Source organism: Cetorhinus maximus, chromosome 30 (genome assembly GCF_964194155.1).
Source record: "Cetorhinus maximus chromosome 30, sCetMax3.hap1.1, whole genome shotgun sequence".
NCBI classification, from domain to species: domain Eukaryota; kingdom Metazoa; phylum Chordata; class Chondrichthyes; order Lamniformes; family Cetorhinidae; genus Cetorhinus; species Cetorhinus maximus.
In genome coordinates this window covers 11,966,153-11,991,359 of record NC_135908.1, presented here as the reverse complement: position 1 = coordinate 11,991,359, position 25,207 = coordinate 11,966,153, and the positions used below count along the sequence as shown (strand labels likewise).

At 43.2% G+C, this 25,207-nt stretch overlaps 1 protein-coding gene and 1 long non-coding RNA gene across 6 annotated transcripts in view; one reads left to right on the top strand and one right to left on the bottom strand.

Annotated features, from left to right (window-relative positions):
• LOC144670073 (dual oxidase 2-like) overlaps window positions 1–25,207 on the bottom strand; it is a 120,718-nt gene that overhangs the window by 23,773 nt on the left and 71,738 nt on the right. For all 5 annotated transcript variants that reach the window (XM_078532464.1, XM_078532462.1, XM_078532461.1 and 2 more), the window contains 8 exons: window positions 24,877–25,102; window positions 13,968–14,061; window positions 12,773–12,948; window positions 10,582–10,645; window positions 4,958–5,071; window positions 3,166–3,344; window positions 1,110–1,340; window positions 64–163 (listed from right to left, as the gene is read on the bottom strand). In XM_078532464.1, the coding sequence (XP_078388590.1) occupies window positions 64–163; window positions 1,110–1,340; window positions 3,166–3,344; window positions 4,958–5,071; window positions 10,582–10,645; window positions 12,773–12,948; window positions 13,968–14,061; window positions 24,877–25,102 (1,184 nt within the window). The remainder of the gene's footprint in view (window positions 1–63; window positions 164–1,109; window positions 1,341–3,165; window positions 3,345–4,957; window positions 5,072–10,581; window positions 10,646–12,772; window positions 12,949–13,967; window positions 14,062–24,876; window positions 25,103–25,207) is intronic.
• The window catches only part of LOC144670076 (uncharacterized), a 149,313-nt gene that overhangs the window by 96,126 nt on the left and 27,980 nt on the right, over window positions 1–25,207 (top strand). The gene's annotated exons all lie outside the window — the stretch shown is intronic.

Below are 25,207 nucleotides of genomic sequence, written 5' to 3'. Positions count from 1 at the left end.
CCTATTCCTGCTCCTGGTTCTTATGTTCTAAGTGCTTTCTTATTTAGTAATAGTTGAACTTACCCATCATCATGGACTGCCTCAGGGAACAGGCAGGCTAGAACACTGAGTGGGTTGGCAGACAAAGTGTAAATATTGACTGCATGAGCTGCACTGTGGAGTACTGCAACAAAAAAGTGAAATAAATATGTTGTATAATTAAATGCAAGACAATGCGGAGTTCCATAATCCATAAGTAATAAAGGCGTAGCGGTGCAGTGGATTAGATACTTGCCTCTCACCAAATGATCCAAATTCAAATCCAACTCAGATTACAAGGACAAAAGCTTCCTCTGTTCAACAGCTACTACTTTGCAAGGAACTCATTAATTTACTGGAACTGCATAGATTACAGAAACTATTATTAGGGCCTGATTTTAACTCGCTCACAGGATGGAATTTTCCAGTCCCCTCACGCCAGCAGGATCTTCCGGTCCCACTGATGTGAATGGAGATTTCGATGGCTCGCCGGCCCTGGGGCCGAGGCCTGGTGCTGGTGCTGGGGTTGGTGGTGGGGGGGTGGGGGAGTGGGGGGTGGGGGTTGGAAAATTCCGGCCCACAGTGTTCAAATTGGTCTCACTATGGCTCCCTTTAAAAAAGATTGGATGTCTCAACGCGCTTTAAAACCAATTAAGTACTTTTTGAAGTGTAGTCTCTGTTGCAGTGAGGAAATGTGGCAGCCAATTTGCGCACAGCAAGCTCCCACAAACAGTCCATCTGTTTTTTGGGGGATTAAAAATTAGCCAGGGCATGGGATAATTTCACTGTTTTCCTTCAAAATGGCATTTTGGGATCACTTACATCCATTCAATGAGGCAGATAGGGGCTTCAGTTTAATATCTCATCCAAAAGACAGCATCTCCAACAGTGCAGCATTCCCTCAGTTCTGCACTGGAGCGTCAGCCTCAATTTTTTTGTACTAGAATAAGACATGAACCCAGAACTTTGTGACTTAGAGATAAGAGTGCTACCAACTGAGCCACGGTTGATGTGGTGCCATTTTAAGCAAAGGTTGCTGTCAGAAGGGTCTCCATTCACCGGTGTGCCCCCAGTATTATAACACTTCTCACCTGAGAAAAAAGCAGCAGCCATCGCCACCCAACGATGGAAATCCACGGCCGAATCAAAAGGAATGTATAGATTGAGGAACGTTTCGCGCAGAACTGTGATGAGGTTCCGGCACATAGTGAGAAGGATGTACGAGTACAAGAAGGAGACAGCAGCTGCAGATCCACGGGCAATGATGAGACCAACTCTTGTGGTCTGAGGCACCCCAGAGTGCTCTCTTAACACTGCATAATCTGAAGAGAAAGGGTGTATTTATTAACTTGTCACAAACAATGGGCAGGATTTTCCCCCCATCAGGGCGAAGTTGAATTGCGGGCGCGCACAGGCGCACCACCGATCGGCGCCCCCAACTGGGGGCGCGGCGCCATTTTACGTGGGCGGGCCAATTAAGGCCCGCCCAGTACGATGTCTGCACGGAAGCGCTCAGGCAGGGGGGGGTATCCCTAAACCCGAGAGTGCGCTCTTTCGCGCATGTGCAGAAAGAGTGCACTCATCTCCCTGAGGCTAAGTGCTGCCTCAGGGAGATCGGCTATTCTGTGACAAATATTAAAAATAGAAAAACAAAAATTCCTGACATGTCCCCTCATGTGACACAGTCACATGAGTTGGGACATGTCCATAATTTTTACAAAAACTTTAATAAAATTTTTCAAAACCTACATGAAACCTCATCCCTCCCCTGGGTGAGGTTTTGTGCTTTTTCTAATTCCTGCCAGGGCTCCTGGCCTGCCCGCCAATCTTAAGGTTGGACGGGCATGTCCATTAATGAGCTAAATGACTCTGTCAATAGCCTCAATTGACCATTGACAGGTTGGCGGGCGCACAGCTGATTTTGTTGCGCCCCCGCCTACCGGAAAATTTAAACGGGGCGCGGTGACGTTGGGAGTTCCGCCCGATGTCACCGTGCGTCATTTTTCTCGCCGACGGGAAAATCCTGCCCAATGAATTTATTCATCATAGTTCAACATGTTCAAAATATGTTATCTTCCATAATTGTGAATATAGGTAATTGATTAAGCGATATCCCCATCAACGACCACATTTGTGAATGACTGTTTCAAAAAGTGACCGGCACAAAAGTAAGAAGTCTAATTGAAGGTTAGAATTCATTTCGGGGTATACTAAATGAGCTATACCAAATTTTGGTCAGAGCACACCTGGAGTATTGCATTCAGTTCCAGGCACCACGCCTCAGAAATGAAATATTCCCGTTTGGGAGGATGTAGAACAGATTCATCAGAGTTATATCAGAGCTAAAAGGGATAAACAAGGCAAGGCTTGTGTTCCCTTACATATAGAAGATTAAGGAGTGATTTAATTAAGATATTTAAAAGGATTAAAGGATTTGATAGGGTGGATAGTAAAAAACTATTTCTTCTTGCGAGAGTGCCCAGAACAAAGGTGTGTTATCACTTCTCTCAGGGGGTCATTAGTGTTTGGAATTCTCTCCCACAATGAGCAGTGGAGGCTGGGTCATTGAATATATTCAAGGCTGCAGTCAGACAGATTTTTGATTGACAAAGGAATCAGGTCTTATGGGGGACAAGCAAGAAAGTGGAGTTAAGGCCACAAGATCAGCCATGAGCTTATTGACTGGTGGAGCAGGTTTGACAAGCGAACTCCTGCTTCTATTTCTTATGTTCATTCTTATGTAAACTTAAGATTAGAGCTGGGTCATTCGGAGGTAATGATAGGAAGTATTTCTTATTCGGGGGTAATGATAGGAAGTATTTCTTATTCGGGGGTAATGATAGGAAGTATTTCTTCATATAAGGGGCTGTGGAAATCTGGAATTCTCTCCACTAAAAGCTGTTGAGGCTGAGGGTCAAATGAAAATTTCAAAATTGAGATTGATAATTTTTTGTGGGGTAAGGGTATTAAGGGATATAGGATCAATGTGGCAAATAAATGGAATTAAGGCACAGATAAGCCATGACCTAACTGTGTGGCAGAAAAGGACTAAAAGTCTGAATGACCTCCTTCTGTTCCTATTTCCCTGTGGTAACATGGTCTCTTAATCCAGAATGGGTGACTATGGAGGTCTAACGTGGTACTTACAATAGGCGCGCTCAACAAAGACACCTGCAGTAATCCCAAAGAAGATGATGCTACAAAAAATTTGACGTTGATGGTTTTGAGTATATTGCCTGTATTCGTGATATTTCTGTTGAAATTTGTTTCTGGTATACTTGTCCCGTATTGGTTCTGTGAAGACTTTACCGGTTGTTTGAGAAGATCTTGAAATATAAGCATAGAAATAAAACACTAACAACAGAATAGGAAGAACAGCATTTATAGCCTTCATAACCTCAGTATGTCCCACACCTTTTACAGATAATGAAGTACTTTAAAAATGCAGTCGCTGTTGTAATGTAAGAGAAACAGCAGCCAATCCATGGACAGCAAGCTCCCGCAAAGAACAACGAGGTGATGGCCATTTTTAATGGTGTTGGTTGAGGAATAACTATTGGCCAGGGCAGCAGGAGGACTACCCTACCTTTCTTCAAAATAGTGCCATAATCTGAGAAACCTTGGCTTTAATTTCTATTCAAGGAAGTCAACAGCCCTGTGAGAAATGCCATATACGAGAAAAAAATAACTTTTAAAATCATCAGATCTAAAAGGAACTTTTCTTTCAAACTGCGGAGATAAAAAAAAATATTAAAGCAGGCTCCTTGGGCTTCCATTTGGTTTTCTGCTATTGATCCCTATTGATCTCTTTGGTTTACGATTTTAAATGATGTTGACCAAAATCAAAATAAGTTTCAAATTTTTTACAGAGAAATGATGACAAAAAGGAGAACCAGAATTATATGTACATTTTGTAAAGTAAAAAACAGAAAGTTTATCCCACAGTTTTCAGAGTATTGCAAATTTCTTTGGTTTTATGCTTCTCCTTGGTCTGAGCTTTAGTGAAGATTTGGTTCTGAACTAACAGCTACTGAATTAACAACACAATGGCCCAGATGTTCCAAGGAGCAGCAATCATCATTGGATTGATCCAACGATTGCTGCTCCACTAAAACTTGCTTCCGCCTCGGCACTGCTCCGCATTCCTTGCCAGGTCTTCTGAGCCCGGCTTTACCAGAAAAGCAGAGCAATAGTCAGGACAAGACAGGACAACTCTCCTTTTTATGGCACTAGCTGCTGTATGGCGGGTTTAACAGTCCAGTGTGAATGTTAATGATGGGTGAATGTTAGTGAAAGGGCGAATGGGTGAGCAGATGAATGGGTGAATGGGTAGGGTGGCAGGTGGGTGAGGCAAGTGGCTAGGGTGGGTTTGGTAGTAGGTGGGTAGAGTGGAAGCTGGGTGAGGGGGAGGTGGACATGGTGACAGGTGGGTGAGGTGGCAGGATGGCAGGTGTGTAGGGTGGCAGGTGGGTAAGGTCATGGGTGGGCAGGGTGCTAGGTGGGTAGCGTGGCAAGTGCGTGGCAAGCTAGTTGGGTGATCGGCGGCAGGGGGATAGTTGAGGCGATAGTCAGGGATGGTAATTGGGTGGTCGGGGGTGTAGTCGAATTAGGGGTCATGGCAATAGTCAGGAAGGATAGTTGAGTGATCGGGGAGGTAGGTTGGAGGGTCATCAGGGATCATGGGAAGTAGCCAGGGGGTCAAGGGGGGAGTCTGGGGGGGTTTCAGCATGAATGATTTGGGGTCAATTCTGTAGGTACCCAGATGTTGGACTAGATTTTAATCTAACTTTTCCTGGGTAACTATACCGGTAAATACCACAGAACTGTCCAAAATGTCCAACTTGAGCTCAGAATTGGAGACATTTGCAGAGGATTTGGGGACCGACGAACGGGAGACCGAATGTATTCCCCAGGCTGTGTTATCTTATTTCAGTCTTACTTCTTGCCAAACCGTTTACGCAAATCCAGGATGAAGTGTTCCGGGCTTGAAGTTTCGGTTGGGCTGGTCTCTTTTGGGCTGGTTTCTGGTTGGCTTTCTGCGCTCTTCGGCACTCTGAAACACGTCACAGAATGATGTTTGTAAGGCTTAAAGGAAAATTTAGCCTGATCCAGTTCCCATGACTGAGTAACTCCCCCAGCCATTGTCTAAACAAGCTTTAACAGCTTTACACCAGGCAGACAAAATTACGCAACAGAAACAATGAACTTGAGTTCCTAATAGAACCTTTCATGATCTCAAAACCTCCGACAGTGTTTCACAACCACTAAATTCAAACATTGTTCTTATACAGGCATATTTGAAAACGAAATTCTGCAAATCAAGATCCCTAAAAATACAGCAAATGTGGTGAATGATCAATTGATCCAATCGGCTGGTGTTAATTTTGTTTTGTTCTTTCGTGGGCAAGGCCAGCATTTATTGCCATCCCTGGCTGCCTTTGAACTGAGTGGCTTCCTTGACCATTTCACATGGCAATTAAGTCAACCACGTTACCGTGGATCTGGAGTCATATATAGATCAGACTGGGTAAGGACAGCAAATTTCCTTCCCTAAATAACATTAGTGAATCAGATGAATTTTTACAACAATCGATGATAGTTTCACAGTCACCATTACTGAGACTAGCTTTCAATTCCAGATTTTATTAATTGAAATTAAATTCCCTCAGCTGCCCTGGGAGATTTGAACCCATGTCTCTACCATATTAGCCTGGGCCTCTGGATTAGACCATAAGACAGTGGAGCGGAAGTAGGCCATTCGGCCCATCGAGTTTCCTCTGCCATTCAATAAGCTCATGGCTGATCTGATAATCCTCAACTCCACTTTCCTGCCTTTTCCCCATAATCCTTGATTCCCTTACTGATTAAAAATGTCTATCTCAGCTTTGAATATACTTAACGACCCAGCCTCTACAGCCCTCTGCGATAAAGAATTCCACATATTAACAACCCTCTGAGAAAAGAAATTCCATCTCACCTTTGTTTTAAATGGGCGACCCTTCACTCTGCGATTATGCCCTCAGGTCCTAGACTCTCCCATAAGGGGAAACAACCTCTCAGCATCTACCCTGTCAAGCCCCCTAAGAATCTTATATGTTTAAATAAGGTCGCCTCTCATTCTTCTAAATTCCAGTGAGTACAGACCCAACCTACTCAACCTCTCCTCATAAGAAAATCCCTCCATACCCGGGATGAAGCTAATGAACCTTCTCTGGTCTGCCTCCAATGCCAGCCTATCTTTCCTTTGATAAGGGGACCAAAATTATTCATAGTATTCTAGGTGTGGTCTAACTAGTGCCTTGCATAATTTTAGCAAGGCTTCTCTATTTTTATACTCCATTCCTTTTGAAATAATGGTCAACATTCCATTTTCCTCCCCTATTACCTGCTGAACTTGTATGCTAGTTTTTTGTGATTCATGCACGAGGACCCCCAAATCCCTGTGTGCTGTAGCTTTCTGCAGTCTTTCTCCATTTAAATAATATTCAGCTCCTCTATTCTTCCTGCCAAAGTGTATAACCTCATATTTTCCCACATTATATTCAATCTTCCAAGCTTTTGCCCACTCACTTAACCTGTTTATACCCCTCTGTAGGCTCCTTGTGTCATCCTCACCACTCACCTTCCCACCTATTTTGGTATCATCTGCAAACTTGTCAATAGTACATTCATTTCCCTCATCCAAGTCAGTAATACATATTGCAAATAATTGTGGCCCCAGCACTGATCCTTGTGGCACTCCGTTAGTTACAGGTTCCCATCCTGAAAAATCCCCTCTTATCCCAGCTCTCTGTCTTCTATTAGCTAATCCTCTATCCATGATAATATACTACCTCCAACACCATGGGCTCTTATCCTTTTAAGTAGCCTTATGTGCGGTACATTATCGAACGCCTTTTGGAAATGCAAATACATTACATCTACTGGCTCTCCTTTATTTAACCTGCTTGTTATCTCCTCAAAGAATTCTAATAAATTTGTCAGGCATGATTTCCCCTTCATGAAGCCATGCTTACTCTGTTTGATCATATTATGCATTTCTAAATGCTCTGCTTTTACATGCTTTATAATAGACTTTTACTGGCCTATAGTTACTTGTTTTTTGTCTCCCTCCCTTTTTGAGTAAGGGTGTTACATTGGCAGTTTTCCAATCCTCTGGGACTTTTCTAGAATCTAAGGGCAACATTTTCCCCCCCTCAGGGAGGATGTGCCCAAGTGGGTGGGTTCCCGATCGCACCGCCATTTTACGTGGGGGGGGGCCAATGAAGGCCCGCCCAGAGTGACGTCCGCCAGGAAGCGTTATGCGCTCCCCGTGCAGGCTGGGGGGGGGTGGATTCCCTGAACCGGGAGTGTGCTGTTTTGCGCATGCACATGAAAGAGCGCACAGATCTCCCTGAGGCAAAGTGTTACCTCAGGGAGATCGGCTCAGATTTGAAACTTCAAATAAACATGAGAAAAAAATTTTGCTGCCATGTCACATGATTTGGGACATGTCCATAACTTTTATTTTAAAATATTCTGAGATTTTTAAATCCCTCATCCCGCCCGTGGATGACGTTTCCTGCTTTCTCTGAAGCCCGCCAGGCCTCCCGGTCTGCCCAACAACCTTAAGGTTGGACGGGCAGGTCCGTTAATGATTTCAATTAGTTTTGTAATGGCCTCAATAGGCCGTTGGCAGGTCAGCGGGCACACAGCCGACTTGGTTGCGCGCCCGCCAACCTGAAAATGTGAATGATGCGGGGTGACGTGGGGTCATCCGCACGACATCACCCGCATCATTTTACACGTTGGTGAGCTGGCCACGCCCCCACTCGCCGACCGGAAGATACAGCCCTAAGGATTCTTGGAAGATTACCACCAGTGCATGCACTAGCTCTGTAGCTACTTTAATATCCTAGGATGCAACCCTTCAGGTCCAGGGGACTTATCGGCCTTTAGCCCGTTAGTTTCCCTAGTACTTTTTCCCTAGTGATAATTATTGTATTTATTTCTTCCCCCACTTTTGCTTCTTGATTATTTATACTTTTGGAATACTATTAGTGTCTTCTACTGTAAAGACTGATGCAAAGTATTTATTCAACTCCTCTGCCATTTCTTGGTACCCCATTATTATTTTCCCAGCCTCATTCTGAGGGTCCTATGTTTACCTTGGCCTCTCTCTTCCCTTTTATGTATTTAAAGAAGCACTTAATGTCCGTTTTTATATTGCTTTGCTAGTTTACCCTCAAAGTTTATTTTCTCCCTCGTTATTCTTTTTTTGGTCATCTTTTGTTGGTTTTTAAAACTTTTTCAACCCTCTGGCTTAACACTAATCTTTGCCACATTGTCTGTTTTTTCTTTCAACTCCCTTGGTTAACTATGGTTGGTTTATCCCCTTCCTTGAATCCTTCTTCCTCACTGGGATATACCTTTGTTGTGAGACATGAGACATCACCACTATGCCACCGTCTCCCCACCATATGGTTGAGGGATGAATGCCAGTCACACTTGGAATAGCATTGGTAGATCTTTTACACCTGTGCCTCTGACAGTGCAGTCCTCCCTCAGTACTGCATTGGTGGGTCAACCTGTTCAAGCTGTGTAGAAGGGCTTGAACTCACAATCGTTTGCTATAAAGTGACAGGGCCACTAATCACTCAATACAACATGTTCTGATATGTCCAGTGGTCCCCTCTCTGACAGAGAATCATGTGACATGATTCCTGTAACATGTCCTTCGGTGTAATTCATTTTGTATAAACCCTAAATGTAACATTGTGGAGATAATCAATGGTATACTAAAAATTACCCGTGATTCCTGAGGTTCAGGCAGACGCGGAACAGCCTGGGCCCTTTATTTTAATAAATTTCCTTCCTCTCACAAAATCATGTTCAAACCCCATCTGACCCTGCTATGAGTAAAAGGGTAGGGTTCACAGTGCAGTGTGATGAGAGCGAAATAAAAGACACACCAAAGATTAAAGAGTCTCAAGGCAAGGATTAAACCAGGAACTTCTGAAAATTATATGTATATATTTTTTAGACAATTAACCGATATAAATGAAAAACAAGCTTAGAATGGATGCCAAGAAATATGAGATGCAGTTAAAAAGTGTTTACTTTGGCAAAGGTGTAAGGCATCCTTATGAAGACTGAGTGTGGAAGTATTGCAGATTTCTATCCTCCTCTCTTAGAGGGCTTTGCAACTCTGAGTGATTTCCTTCAACAAGAGCACAGGCGTGCTCCAGTAGAAACCAGTTTTTGAAAATGCCCATGAACACTGAATAGGAGCTGTGCCAATCTAGATAAGAGGGTGTGTGTTCCAGTCCATTAGGTGCAGCACATTGCCCAATCTCTTGGCACACTTGGACAAGGCATTACATTAATGGTGATGAATGAAGCAACAAGCCCTTTCATACCCCAAACTGGCACACAGAGCGGGGCAATTGCAGACTAACAAAGACCTTGCTAATTTTTTCTTATTCAGTTCAGTTTTAATCAATAAAATCCACCCTTTGGATCTAAAATTCTGATCTGATCACAGTCTGAATGCTAGCTAACGCACTTAAAAATGGGATGGGACTTACCAGCATATCCTTCTATTTCTTTCTCCTTCATGTACTTATTTAATTTCCCCTTAAATGTATCTATGCTATTCACTTCAAACACTCATTGTGGTAATGAGTTCAGCATTCTTCCAAATTAGCTATTCAAGTTATTAGTCACACTATGACATTGATGGTCCCTAGTTTTTGGATGTCATCTTATGCACCCCCATCCCAAGTGGTAACATAGTCTCTATGGGCAGAATTTTCTGCCTGTCGGGCAGGCGGACACGACCCAATCTCCGGCGGGCGGGGAGCCGATCCCTGCCGGAGAAGCGGGTCCCACCGCCATTTTACGAGGGCGGGCCAATTAAGGCCCAGCGTGATGCCCGGCGGGAAGAGCTATGCGCTTCCTGTGCGGGCATGGGGGGGGGGTGGGGGGATTCCCAAAAGCAAGAGTGCACTCTTTCACGCATGTGCATGACAGAGGGCACATCTCCCTGAGGCTAAGTGCTGCCTCAGGGAGATTGCTTACACTTTGAAAATATTAAAAATGGAAAAACCAAATTTCCCTAACATGTCCCCCTCATGTGACAATGTCACATGAGATGGGACATGTTCATAATTAACATAATAACTTTATTAAAAATGTTAAAACCCCTGCATGAAACCTCATCCCGCCAGTGGATGAGGTTTCATGTTTTATCTATTTGCCGCCGGGGCTCCTGGCCTGCCCGGCAACCTTAACATTGGACGAGCAGGTCCTTTAATTGTTTAAATGGTCCTGTCAATGGCCTCAATTGGCCATTAACAGGTCGGTGGGTGCACAGCTGATTTTGCTGTGCCTCCGCCTTCTTGAAGATTTAAATGGGGTGCAGTGACGTCGGGGGTTCTGCCCAACATCATCCCGCGTCATTTTACGCGTTGGCGAGAGGGCCCCGCCTCCCTGCTCGCCGATGGCAAAATTCTGCCCTATGTCTACCCGAACAAGCCTCTAGTAATAATTGTCTAGCTTCTCAATTGCCTGTGGTTTACTTACTCATCTTTTTTCTTTATTATGAAGGAAACCTGGTTTGTTCTCCCACGTTTCTGTCCTTCAATACCTGGAGCAATAAATTAATAATCAATATCAAATCTAACAGTACCAGGTTACAACTTAATAAAAGTGCCCATTGACATACATTCCCTCCTAAATGGGTAACTTTAGGGTTTCCACGCCACCAGCTACTATGCATGATTTGAACCTGTGCCCCCAGAGCATTAGTATTACTGGGTTACTAGCCCAGTAATGAAGGCTTGATGATGAAGGCTTTTTTCTCTCTTGATTAAGTGCAGAAGACTGCTTTGGCACAAAACCTACTAGCTAAATTACCAAAGACCGCACTAAACGCTTCTTAATGAATCCAAAACCATCAGTTAGCGATACAAAATAGTCAAGTGCTCAAAATCCACGATGGTAGCATGCCCAGTCAAAAACTGACACAGAGAGTAATAAGAAAATAATACATATTTGTAACAGCATTAGACATTAATCACACATTTGTAACTCTCTCATATTGATTTCTGGACTCCAGTTCATATTTTTATTCATAAGCCCTCAGCCCACCATGTACCGTCCCCATTAAAAATTGATTAGTGTGACCCAAGGCAATTTAGGAAATAGGTTTCCTGTATGTGCAATCTTCTGCATGTTATCAAGAGAAAATAGTTCTTATTGATTCATAATTATTAGTTTCTAGTAGCGGATATGGGAAATTGCTCAAATATTTTGTAGCGCCCAATTATCCGATAGCCCGCACTCCACTGGAAACGAGACTGTCTTTTGAAAAACTTTTTTATGGGTTGTGGGCACCAGTAACTAAGCCATTAGGTATTATCCATCCCTAATTGCTCTTGAGATGGGAGGCATGAGGTGACATCCAAAAACTAGGGGCCATCAATGTCATAGTGTGGCTAATAAATTCAATAACCAATTTACAAGAATATTGAACTCATTACCACAAAGAGCAGTTGAAGTTAATAGCATATATGCATTTAAGGGGAAATTAGACAAGTACATAAGGGAGAAAGAAATAGAAGGATATCCTGGTAGGGTCCTGCCCCATTTTTAAATGCGTTAGCTTGCACCCAGCCCATGGTCAGATCAGAATTTTAGATCCAAAGAGTGGCAAATGGTTAGATTTATTGATTAAAACTGAGAAGGTGGTGGTGAGTCACCTTCTTCAATGTCTGCAGTCCATGCAGTGAAGTTACACCTACGGTGTTGTTAGTGAGGATGTTCCAGGATTTTGACCCGGCAACAATGAAGGGATAGCAATATAGTTCCTCGTCAGTCCCCTGGCCCTTCCAGGTGGTGGAAGTCATGGGTGCTGTCGAAGGAGCCTAAGTGGGTTGCTGCAGTGCATCTTGTAAATGGTACATTCTGCAAGTGGTGGAGGGATTGAATGTTTAAGGTCATGAATGGGCTGCCGATCAGCGGACTATTTTGTCCTGGATGATGCCGTGCATCTTGAGTGTAGTTGGAGCTGCACTCATCCAGGCAAGTGGAGAGTATTTCTTCACAGTCCCGAATGGTGCCTTGTTGATGGTGGAAAGTCTTTGGGGAGTCAAGGGGTGATTCACCTGCTGCAAAAAACTAAGTTTCTGACCTGCTCTTATTGCCACTTTCTTCATAAGCTTGGTTCAATATTGTGGAACTCCCTCCCTAACAGCACTGTGGGTGTACCTACACCAAAGGGACTGCAGCGGTTCAAGAAGGCACCTCACTACCACATTCTCAAAGGCAACTAGGGATGGGCAATGAATGCTGGCCTCATCCCATGAATGGATTAAAAAAAAAGTTCTGGCAGTATTCGTGGAGAGAGAGAAATACCATTAACATTTCTGATGAACATTTTCTGATGCAAAATCTTGACCTGAAACGCTCACTCTGTTTCTCATTTCACAGATGCGGCCATAAGCTATTTCTGATAAAGACGCCAAGCTTTTCTAAGAATGCAAAATCATCGAAGATATGAGTCAGCATTGTGAAGACATTTGAAAAAAGAGATGTCAAGTTATTGATTTGGTGAGTGCAGCAACAGGTCCAATCCTTAAAATAAATAAACCTGTACATCTTGTTACCCCCACTGCTTGATTATAATGGCTTTGAAATGGCAAATACTTGTATGCATTTACTATTTAGAAATATAGAATTTAATAGTTCTTAACAGTCTAATAGTTTTGCTGACCTTTCACATTGAGCTGAGCTAGCTCCAACTCATGGTAGTGATCCCGGAACAAGTAATGGAAATCCTCCCACATTAACTCCTCTTTGTCTTCAAATCCTGCATCTTTGAACATCGACTCTATCACATCCTGTATCTGTTCCTTTGGCAAGCAGTTGTTCGCGATCTCAATGAAAGACCTGAAACATTAGAAGGTAAACAGCTCTTGCTTGAGTCAAATCAAACAAGAAACAAGACTCTTCAGTCATGAAAGGACTCACAGAAGACAGCTAAGTCACTTACAGCTTGGACATTCTTGGTTAACAAGAAATCCCCCACCATCCACCACCTAGATGCTATTAGATGCAGAACATTGCCCAACCTCTGGGCACACTTAGACAGGGTATACATTAATGACAGCAGGATGAAGCAGCAAGCCCTTTCATACTCCAAACTGGCACACAGAGAGGGGCGATTGCAGACTAACAAAGACTTTGCTTGTTTTTTTAGGCAGTACTGTCAAAGCTATTGTGAAAATTTTCTTTTTTATCTGAAAGAACCTATTGGTTCAGTTGTTCTAAGAAGTATCACAGAATAGCACAGCACAGGAAGCCATTCAACCCATCATGTCGAGCCTGCACTCCGAATGAGCAATCTACCTCGTGCCCCACAACCACCTTTTCCCCGTACCCCTGCATGGTCTTCCTTTTCAGATAATGACTCAATTCCCTCTTGAAGGTCTCGATTGGACCTGCCTCCATCATACTGGTGTTCTGGATCCCATCCACTCAACTGCATGAAAAAGTTTTTCCTCTTGTCTCCATTGCTTCTCTTGCCAATTACCTTCGATCTGTGCCCTCTCACTTTCAATCCTTCCACCAGCGGGAACAATTTTTCCCATCTACTCTGTTCAGAATCTCATGATTTTGAATACCACAATCAAATCTCCTCTCCACCCTCCCCTCTCCAAGGGGAACAGTCCCAACTTCTCCAATTAATCCATATAATTGAAGTTCCTCATCCCCTGGGACAATTCTCATGGACCTTTTCTGAAGTCACTCTAACGTCTTCACATTTTTCTGAAAGTGTGGCCCTCAGAATTGGACGCATCAGAGAAAACCTTCACAAGAACATTTATAATGTCACAGCAGGCACTGCGCAGAGAAGCATGGCACGTGCACTGGATACAACTCAGTAAGAAAGGCAGATAAAGCTTTACCTCAGTAGTTGTGAGAATTCTTCCTTTGACATGGAACCGCTCCCATCTACATCATACATTGCAAACATTAACTTAGATTTCTCCTCTGGGGAACCTACACAAGGCAAATGGGATATTTTTAAATTGTTCCATTGTAGAAATGAAAAATCTAACAGTATCTATGACAGGAAGCCGATCTCCAATGCCAGTTTAATGTCTAGGGGGGCAGAGTGAAACATTCTGATTAGCATTTCTTAAAATGACTAAGAAAAATAGTAAAATGCCAGAGCACGAAGGATGCACTATTCCAATCACTTATTCCAACACTGACGTGCAACACACCAATCCCACTTTCCAAACCCGCAACTTCTACCACCAAAAAGGACAAGGGCAGCAGATGCATGGGAACACCACTACCTGCAGATTTCCCCTCCAAGCTACTCACCATCCCGACTTGGAAATGTATCGCCGTTCCTTCACTGTCGCTGGGTCAAAATCCTGGAACTCCCTCCCTAACAGCACCTTGGGTGTACCTACATCACACGCATGACAGTGGTTCAAGAAGGTGGCTCATCACCACCTGCTCAAGGGCAACTAGGGATGGGCAATAAATGCTGGCCGAGGCAGTAATGCCCACATCTTGTGAAAGAATAAATAACAAAAAGTTGTGTCTTCGTCCACGCGTTATTATTTCTAATCCGTTCTGTAACATAGTGATGTAGTAGAGGCTGTGCATGTAACGAATCAGACTTCAGGTTCTGCACAACCCTTCTGAGGAAGGGTGCCAGAAAAGGAACTGCCAGTCTTTTCTGAATACCGACTGATCTGCCCTGCATTTCAAGTATATTCACTCCTTTTTAAAGAAAAAAAACGGGCTGGGATCTGAAAAGCAGAAATTTCTCTTTGGGAGTCCAGGTGAGCCACACAGTTGAAGGGATAGTTTTTACCTTTTTAGATGGTGCTGTAAGCCGGTTGAGTAAATGAGCTAATTGTTACATAGCTCACACAATTTCCACTTCAACTACATAACTGAAAATTAGGTGGATTCTGTAATGGGCCTCAGGTTCGCCTTGCTGGTTTAGCTGAAGGTTAAAGTGACCTCGACTGAGTTCTCTAGGAAGTTATCAGCCGTAGCCCAACATTTTGCACTTTCCCCACTGAGACAGAAGGCTCTGCACTCAGGTTACACGCCAGGGCTTGGGCACAGGAGTATGGGCTGATGTTCCTGCAGTACTGAGGGAGTGCTGCACTGCTGGGCATGCTGCTTTTCAGATGAGATGTTAAACTGTGGCCCCATCTGCCTGCTCGGCTAGATGTTAAAAGATTTCATGGCACTATTTCGAAGAAGAGCAGGGGAGTTATCCCCGATGTCCTGGCCAATATTTAACCAACATCACAAACAAAAGAGATAATCTGGTTATTATCACATTGCTGCTTGTGGGAGCTTGCTGTGTGCAAGTTGGCTGCCGTGTTTCCTACATTACAACAGTGAATATACCTCGAAAGTACTTCATTGGCAGTAAAGCACTTTGAGAGATCTGGTGACTATGAAAGACTCTCAGAGTCCTAACGGCACAGAAGGTGCCTTTTCGGCTCATCTTGCCTGCACTGGCTCTCCAACTGAGCATTATGACCTAGTGCCATTGGCCTGACTTTTCCCCATACCCCTTGCACATTGTTTCTTTCAAATAATCATCCAATGCCCTCTTGAATGCCTCGATTGAACCTGCCTCCACCACACCTCCAGGTAGTGCCTTCCAGACCCGAACCACTCGTGTGAAAAAGTTTTTTCTCATGTCATATTTGATTCTTTTGCAAATCATTTTAAATCTGTGCCCTTGTTCTTGATGCTTTTATGAGCAGGAACAGCTTCTCCCGAGCTATTCTATTCAGCCCCCTCATGATTTTGAACATCTCTATCAAATCTCCTCTTAGTCTTCTTCTCTCCAAGGAGAACAGTCCCAACCTCTCCAACATATCCTCATAGCTGAAGTTTCTCATCCCTGGAACCATTCTTGTAAACCTCTTCTGCACTCCCGCCAATGTGTTCACATCCTTCCTATAATGTGGCACCCAAAACTCCAGCTGTGATCTAACGAGTGTCTTATATAAATTTAGCATAACCTCTTTGCTCTTCCACTCAATGACCCTACTAATAAAGCCCAGGGCACTATATGCTTTATTAACTGTTCTCTCCACCTGTCCTGCTACCTTCAATGATCTATGCACATATACACCCAGGTCTTTCTGCTCCTGCACTCCCTTCAATTATTTTATATTGTCTGTCCATGTTCTTCTACCAAAATGCATCACCTCACAATTCTCTGCATAGAATTTCATCTGCCACCTATCAGCCCATTCCACCAACTTGTCTATGTCTTTTTGAAGTTCTACACTGTTCTCCTCACAGTTTACAACACTCCCAAGCTTTGTATCATCCACAAACTTTGAAATTGTCCCTTGCACACCAAGATCTAGATCATTAATATATTTCAGGAAAAACAAGGGTCCCAATACTGACCCCGGGGAACTCCACTGTAAACCTTCCTCCAGCCTGAAAAATATCCATTGACCTTTACTCTCTGCTTCCTATTTTTCAGCCAATTTTGTATCCACATTGCTACTATCCCTTTTATTCCATAAACAATAACTTTTCTCACAAGTCTCTTGTGTAGCACTATATCAAATGCCTTTTGAAAGTCCATGTACACCACATCAACAGCATTACCCTCATCGACCTTTTCTGTTACCTCTTCAAAAAACTCCAGCAAGTTAGTTAAACATGATTTCCCCTTTAGAAATCCATGCTGGCTCTTCCTTATCAATCCATATTTTTCCATGTGACTACTAATTCTATCCTGAATAATTGTTTCTAGAATCTTGCCAACCACTGAAGTTAAACTGACTGGTCTGTAATTGCTGGGCTTATCCTTACAATCTTTTTTTGAACAAGGGCGTAATATTTGCAATTCTCCAGTCCTTTGGCACCTCCTGAGTATAGGGAAGACTGAAAAATTATGGCTAGTACCCCTGCAATTTCTACTCTCACTTCCTTCAATATCCTTGGATGCATCTCATCCAGTCCTGGTGCCCTGTCAACTTTAAATACCGACAGTCTATTCAACACTTCCTATTTATCAATATTGAACCCTTCTAGTGACAGAGTTTCCTCAACGGTTTGGGTAGCATCTACCTCTATGGTAAAGGCAGATGCAAAGTATTCATTTAATACCTCAGCCATGGCCCCTTTGTCCATGTTTAAATTCCCTTTTAGGACGCTAATCGGCCTTACTCCTCCTTTTACCACCCTTTCACTATTTATATGCCTACTGAAGACTTTGGGATTCCCCTTTATGTTGGCCGACAGTCTTTTCTCATAGTCCGTCTTCGCTTCTCTAATATGCTTTTTCACCTCCCTCTGAACCTTCTGTATTCCTCTTGGTTCTCAATTGTATTTTCTACCTGACACCTGCCATAAACACACTTTTTCTTCTTCATCTTAATTTCTAACTCATTTTTCATCCAGGGAGTTCTGGATTTGTTTGCCCTACCTTTTCCTTTATATGGAATATACCTTGACTGTGCCAATACTTTTTTGAAGGTAGCCCATTGTTCAGCTACAGTTTTTTCTGCCAATCTTTTATTTCAGTCTATCCTTTCTTGCCCCATCGAAGTCTGCTCTCGTCCAGTTAATTATTCTCACTCTATTGTCCTTTTCTAACATCATCCTAAAACGTACAATACAATGATCACTGTCTCCTAAATTTCCTCCACTGACACTTGATCTACTTGGCCCACCTCATTTCCAAGAACCAGGTCCAACAGTGTGTCTTGTTGGATTGGACACATGCTGCTTTAGAAAATTTTCCTGAACACAATCTAGGAACTTTTGCCTCTCCCCACACTTAACACTACCACTGTCCCAGTCTACATTTGGGTAATTAAAGTCACCCATTATAAATACTCTATAATGCTTGCATCTCTCTGCAATTTCCCTGCACATTTGTTCTTCTGTGTCCTTCTCACTAGTTGGCGGTTTATAGACTACACTGAACAATGAAAATGGGCCCTTTTTGTTCCTTAGCTCTAACCAAATTGATTCTGTCCTTGAACCCTCTGGGACATCCTCTTTCTCCAGCACTGCAATGCCCTCCGTAACCAATACTGCCACCCCTACTCCTTTCTTTCCATTCCAATCTGTTCTGAACGCCTTGTACCCAGGAATATTTAACACCCAGTTCTGACCTTCCTTGAGCCAGGTCTCTGTTATCGCCACAACATCATACTTCCACATGGCAATCTGCGCCTGTAACTCCCCAATCTTATTTACTATTCTCCGTGCATTCACATACACATATAGTAACCCTGATTTAGATTTTGTTACTTTCTTCCTCACCCCGACTCCACCTATTAATTTACTATTCTCTGTGCTAGTGTTATCTGTCCATCCCAGTATTTTGTGCACCCTAGTATTCCTCTCTAATATTCTCTCCTGGTTCCCACACCCCTGCTGAGTTAGTTTAAAGCCCTCCCACAGCACCAGCAAAACTGCCCGGAGGGAACTCAGTCCCGGCTCTGTTCAGGTGCAACCCGTCCGGCTTGTACAGGTGCCATCTCCCCCAGAGCCAGTCCCAGAGTCCCAGGAATCTAAAGCCCTCCCTCCTGCACCAGCTTTCCAGCCACGCATTCACCTGCCTTATCCTCCTATTTCTGTACTCACTGGCAAGTGGCACTGGGAGTAATCCAGAGATTATTACAGTTGAGGTCCTGTTTGCTAATTTTCTACCTAGCTCCCCAAATTCTGATTGCAGGACTACATCCCCCTTCCTACCTAAGTCCTACCTGGTACCAATGTGGGCCACGACCTCTGGCTGTTCACCCTCCCCCAGAAGAATGTCCAGCAGCCACTCTGTGACATCCTTGACACTGGCACCAGGGACGCAACATACCATCCTGGAGTCATGCCTACGGCCACAGAAACATCTGTCCGTTCCCTGAACCAATGAATCCCCTATCATTATTGCTCTTCCTGTCTTCTTCCTCCCCTCCTGTACAGCCGAGTCGCTCGTGGTGCCACAAACCTGGCTCTGACTGCACTTCTCTGAAGAACCAATGCCCTCTCCAGCTTCCCAAATGGAAAACTGACCCCAGGAGACTCCTGCACTACCTGCCTACTTCTTTTGGACTGACTGGTGGTCACCCATTCCCTCTCTGTCTCGAGGCCTTCAAACTGTGACCACCTCACTGAATGTGCTATCCACGTAGCTCACAGCCTCGCAGATGCACCACAGTGGCTCCAGCCGCCGCTCGAGCTCTGAAATCCAGCGCTCAAGTTTCTACAGCTGGCAGCACTTCCTGCACACGTGGTCATCTAGGACACCGGTAGCGTCCATGGCTTTGGCACATCTTACAGGACACGCATTCTACTTGACTGAGTTTCCCTGCCATGACTTAACTCAACTTCCCTTACGTTAACTTTATTCTCCTTTGGATTATTTATATTAATTTATTATATTAGCCCTAAATTTCCATTTAACTTCTCAGTTAAATCCAAGTATAGCTACTTGTTTAAAAATATTACATTTTTCTAATTTACTCGCCAGGTCCTGCTTACCAAGGCTGCCGCTCTTCTTTCTGAGGAGATGTAGAAAAGGAAAGGAGCACCTCCTCCCTCCTCACCGAACCCCCTCCATCACCAAATTCCAACCTAAGCACTCTACTGCAGCCCAAAACAGCACTCCAGTGCCCAAAAAGTCAGCGCTACACGATAGCCTACTTTTATACTCTCTGAACCTAGCCTCTGAAAGGCATTATATAAATGCAAGACTTTCTTTTGGATGCCTGTGCTAATGGGGGAACCACCAAACAAAGCTGAGCAAGGAAAAATTTATGCTCTGGTCCACTCGTTTATATCTCCTAGAGGGTGTAGGTGGACTTTGAAGTAAATCACCTGTCTCTCAGTGCAATAGTAAAAATAGTGTTGTGAAAAAAATGTTAATCCTCCAATTGAAATTCAACAAAATTTCCGAGAAATGCCCAAACTAGTTTTGGGAGACCTCCCGTGAAGAAAAGCTTCTATAAATATGGAGTTATAAGAGACTCCAGCCATCAATAAGGAGTTATGAGATTAGAAAGAGTGATTAAACTTTGACGTAGAGATGAAAAATTAAAAGCCGAGTTCATCTGCTGGACAAGGGTTCAGAAGTTTATGAATATGCCTGGGTATAGCTGGGCACTGACGGACCCCAGATTAGGGACTGGTCTCTAAATCACCGATAAATTGCAAGATACCACAATCTCTTGTCAACTGAATTCTGGAAACTGAATATAGCAAGGAAATGATCAGCATCTGCACCTCTCAGTGCTCTGTTTGCTTGAAGGATGTCGACTAAAGCAAAGAGGTGATCCAGCACATGTGTTCACATGCTTCCTGCTGGTTCAGCTCCTTTATGGTATAAATATTGGATTTTTAGATTCATTGGATTCACTCCAGCGTCTCTCATGATAAAGGTACGGCTGCTGCCATGTGGCAATGATAGTTTTCCCTTAATTGGGATAGATATTCACTTGCGTTGCCATAGCCTCCAGGGCTATGGGCCAAGCGCCGGAAAATGGGATTAGTGTGGTCAGATCTTTGTTGACCGGCACGGACATGATGGGCTGAATGGCCTCCTCCTGTAAACGTATATGAGTCCATGAGGTATCTTGCTAGACTCTGTAGCTTCCTACTCGGGGATTTAAGGAAAACTCTACTTTAAATATTGATGGATATCTTAAGACTTGGATTCTCTAATATAAACAAGATTATACTTTATTTTCCTAGAACTATCAATGTTGCGATCGACTTACCATCAAATGTGAATTGCATGTTCAGTTTTTTAATAGACTTTTATACTATTTGGAAAATATATTGTCTCATATAATCTCTGTACACTCTTCAGTGGAGAGGTATATTATTGAGGCGAGATGCCTGGTCCCTTATAATATCCGAGTTGTTAGAGTCTGGCTAAAACTTGTTAAAATGGCAATCTGGAGGGCGGTAATATTCTTTCCTTCTGGGAGAGTTAGATCAGCTCGTAATTCCCATTTAAGTGTCTGTGAGGTCTGCCTTTCTCAACCTTAAGTGACAGCGATTGTCCAAAGAGGATGCCTGATTCAGAATAGTCTCAAAAAGTGGCTAGGATTATTAACTACTTCAGCTAACGCACAATGTGGGACAATGAGTTGATACAGAAACCTCTACTTATGTTTATATCTAAAATGTCTCCTTTAGATTATTGAGTCTAGGAGTGTTTTACGGACAGTGGTACTAAGACCCAGATTTAACTATCTAGAGAAAACAAGTCCCTGATCAGGCCTTGTAGAATTTAAATGAGAACTTCCTTGATTTCACATTGAGATTTAGAAATTTCTTATAAAATTCAGTTTAAATCCTAACTGAGGTTAGGTCCTGACAAAATTGGCTGAGTCTTTCTAATATGAAACTCAAACAATTGCTTTGTTAGATCAGATAAACTTAGCCTCCACAAGATCAGGTAGTTGCCTTTGAGATAGAATATTTTGGTGCTGATGCGAGCTGTTTAGAGCCCATGGCACGATTCAGGCTAATCCGATCAGGACAAGGGGAGACAAAAGATCCACGAGGATAATTAAACTAATGTCCCGGACCTACAAAATCCCTTAATGACAAGATGCACACCCACACAATTGGGTGGCCTAAAGAACGGCAAAGAGTATAATGTGGGAAAATGTGAAATTGTCCATTTTGGTACAAAGAATAAAAAAGAAGCTTATTATCTAAATGGTGAGAGATTGCAAAGCTCTGAGATTCAGAGGGATCTGGGTGTCCTAGTGCATGAATCACAAAAGACTAGAATGCAGGTACAGCAGGTAATTAGGAAAACTAATAGAATGTTATCATTTATTGTGAGGGAAATTGATGACAAAAGTAGGGAGGTTATGCTTCAGTTATACAGGGCACTGATGAGACCACATCTGGGGTACTGTGTACAGTACTGGTCTCCTTATTTAAGGAAAGATGTAAATGCATTAGAAGCAGTTCAAAGAAGATTTACTGGACCAATACCAGGAATGGGCAGGATGTCTTATGTGGAAAGATTGGACAGGTTGGGTTTGTATCTATTGGAGTTTAGAACAGCAAGTGGCAATATGATTGAAACTTTTAAAATCCTGAGGGCTCTTGACAGGGTGGATGTGGAGAGGATGTTACCTCTTGTGGGAGAATCTAGAACAAGGGGTCACTGTCTAAAAATAAGGGTCCACTCAGAGATGAGGAGAAATTTTTCCCTCAAAAGGTCGTGAGTTTTTGGAACTCTCTTCCTCAAAAGGCGGTGGGAAGTGTCTTTGAATATTTTTAAGGCAGAGCTAAATAGGTTTTTGATTAACAAGGATATGAAAGGTTATCTGGAATAGGCAAGAATGTGGGGTTGAGGTTATAATCAGATCATCTATGATCTTATTGAATGGCGGAGCAGACTCGAGGGGCCGAGTGGCCTACTCCTGTTCCTAATTTGTATGTTTGTATGTACATGGTGGGAACTATAGTTGAATCATAGGACCTGTGTTTATATATGTTCCTGGGGGCCACGGATTCTGGTTGAGGCAGAAACCTCATGACAAAATAAAGGTCAAAAACCTTCGGGAAGATTATAGACAACTTAGGATCCAGTATAATCAATGCAGGCGGACATTAGCTCAATCCAATGCTGGAGCAGCAGGACCTGCTGTACCTTCAGCAACCACAAGTTACACCCCTAGGCAATGCCAATCTTAGCTCCATTTACAGCATGCGTAGTAAACCTGGAAACACCTATCAGGGGAAAAAAAAACTAACTGAATTCTAAATAAACTCGATAAATCAGAAACCTTTTGTCAAGGCTGCAAATCTGCACACCTAAGGGAAGTCCTTCAAATGATACTGAGCTTAGACTTAGCCCCCTCCATGAAAACGGTGTTAAAAACTGGATTCAAATTTATGCCCAGGTTTTTATGGTAACTCAGGGAGGACATTTAATGGGTTCAATTAGAGAAATATTTACTAATACTAAAGGCTTGGTAGCTGCCCAGTAGCTAACTGGACAGAATCCTTACACAGGATAACTGGGATATTGCCCACGGTTGCCTGGCCAACCAAATTTAAAATATTGCCCTTAAGATGATCTGTGAGAGTGCTCTAAATGGCTATCCTGATAACCAGAAGAAATGGGATAATATTGAACGCAAGAAATTATACAAATAAATCATGACCTATTCAAACTACCGCAAACTAAATCTGTAGTGAGGCACAATCTAAAGGTAGAAATGCTGGAGAAAATACCTCTGGCACCCAGGGACACGGACAGCTTAGGCCCAAGACTCCGACCCATTCCAGCGGGACGCAAACCTCTGCCTCTAGACCCCCAAGCGTGCATTCCAGAAGATCTAAGTTCTAATGAATAGCTTGCCAGCAGCGTGAGAGACATTTCTCACCGGAGAGACGGGGCCAGACCTCACAGTGAAAGCAGAGGACACTGGGATCCCTAATGGGAACAAATTTTATATCAGGACTATCAAAGGGCGATGGGAGGTTACCTGGACGACTGGAGCAGGTATCAAGACAAGATCAACGTCAACCCCAACGGGGAGACCCTCATGGTAATAAGCTGTCCGACAGAACTCCTAAGGGGTCAATGAAGGAAGATACCCCAAAAGGGAGGAATGGCGTTCAGTCAAAGTGGTTAAAAGTGAAAAAAACAATAAAAATCATGATTTGAAGGATCATAAATCTCAGGATTAAAAGACTGGTGCCCAGCCAGGGTCTCTTTAATTCCCCTATGCCCTGGTGACCCTGCCCACCAATGAACAAATGGAGGCCCTGTTTGATACAGGAGCTGATTACACTGTACTAGACCTCACGTTATAAAAACTGTGTGGACAAATTTGGGGGGCCCGATTTATCAATTACCATTAGAGGGATTCACACAATGTAAAACTCAAATGATTGACTTTTACAAGATACCTACACGCTGTGCATGCCCACAGAGCAGGATGACAGGCAAAAATACATTTAGGCCCAACTAGATCAGGAGGGAGAGAGCCATGCAATTTAATTAATAAGTCATCACTTATTTAAACCACCAGCATTATCTCCAATAATGCCTACTCAATCAATGCAGAATTTTTTTGTTGATTTCATTGGCCCACTTACCCCAACGCTGGACTATAAATACATTCTCGTTTGTGTTCATGGATGGACTTCGTTCTGCTAGCTAGTTCCCACAAAAACTGTTTCGGAAAACGCACTTGCCAATGCTGTTAATGACATCATTACTGCAGCTGGTGCACCCAAGATTCTACATTCTGATCAAGGTGGAGCCTTTCTCTCCCCAAGGTCTTCAGAGATTATTGTGAACAAATGGGGGTTGGGTTAGAGCACAACACACCACGTCGTCCACAATCAGCGGGTTTGGTGGAATGTAAAAACCAAGAGGTAAAAAAGCTATTGACCAAACTGTCGCAAATCAGCAGATATAAGTGAACCATCATCATACCAGAAGTGCAACTATCGCTTAATAATGTGCCCTTATCTACATCAGGGACAGTGTTCCCTAGAGCTCTATATTATTCAATGTATGGGGTTGATATTCCACTTACCCTTGGATCTTTTATTGCCTCTACACTTTGATTCCTTGAGCCAACAGCAACAGTTAGATTTAAAACAAGAAATAACAGATGAGATTCACTTCCTATAATGCAGGAATGAATATATTGAGGATATTGATTAAGGTACGGACACCATATCACAGGACTGCTCCATCGTTTTCCAGTCTTTGTGACTGGCACCCCTACTGGTCAATCTGCACTGTCTTCAAGGTAAAGAACACTTGCAACTGAGCTTCAATAAGCCCTCATGCCCTGAACTCAGGATTACCTTTCATCAAGACAATGAAGATGTCCAGGAACTCCCGGAACGAGAGATAGCCATTTCCATCTTTGTCGGCTAGTGAAAACATCTGCTCCACAAACATGGAGTTCTCCTTTAGTCCCAGCACATCAGCAAACTCCGCACTCGTCAGCTCACATTTCAGAGACTCCTTAGCCTTCTTTGAAATTTCATTGTCAAAGTCGCCAGCATCTGACCCGTCAATCTCCAGAACCTAAAGGTTACAAACAGTATGGAAATAAATAATAGAGAGCAATCGTTTGGAACTGTTCATCATGTGAAAATATTCAAAGACAAACTTGGTTATTATGGTTAGCAA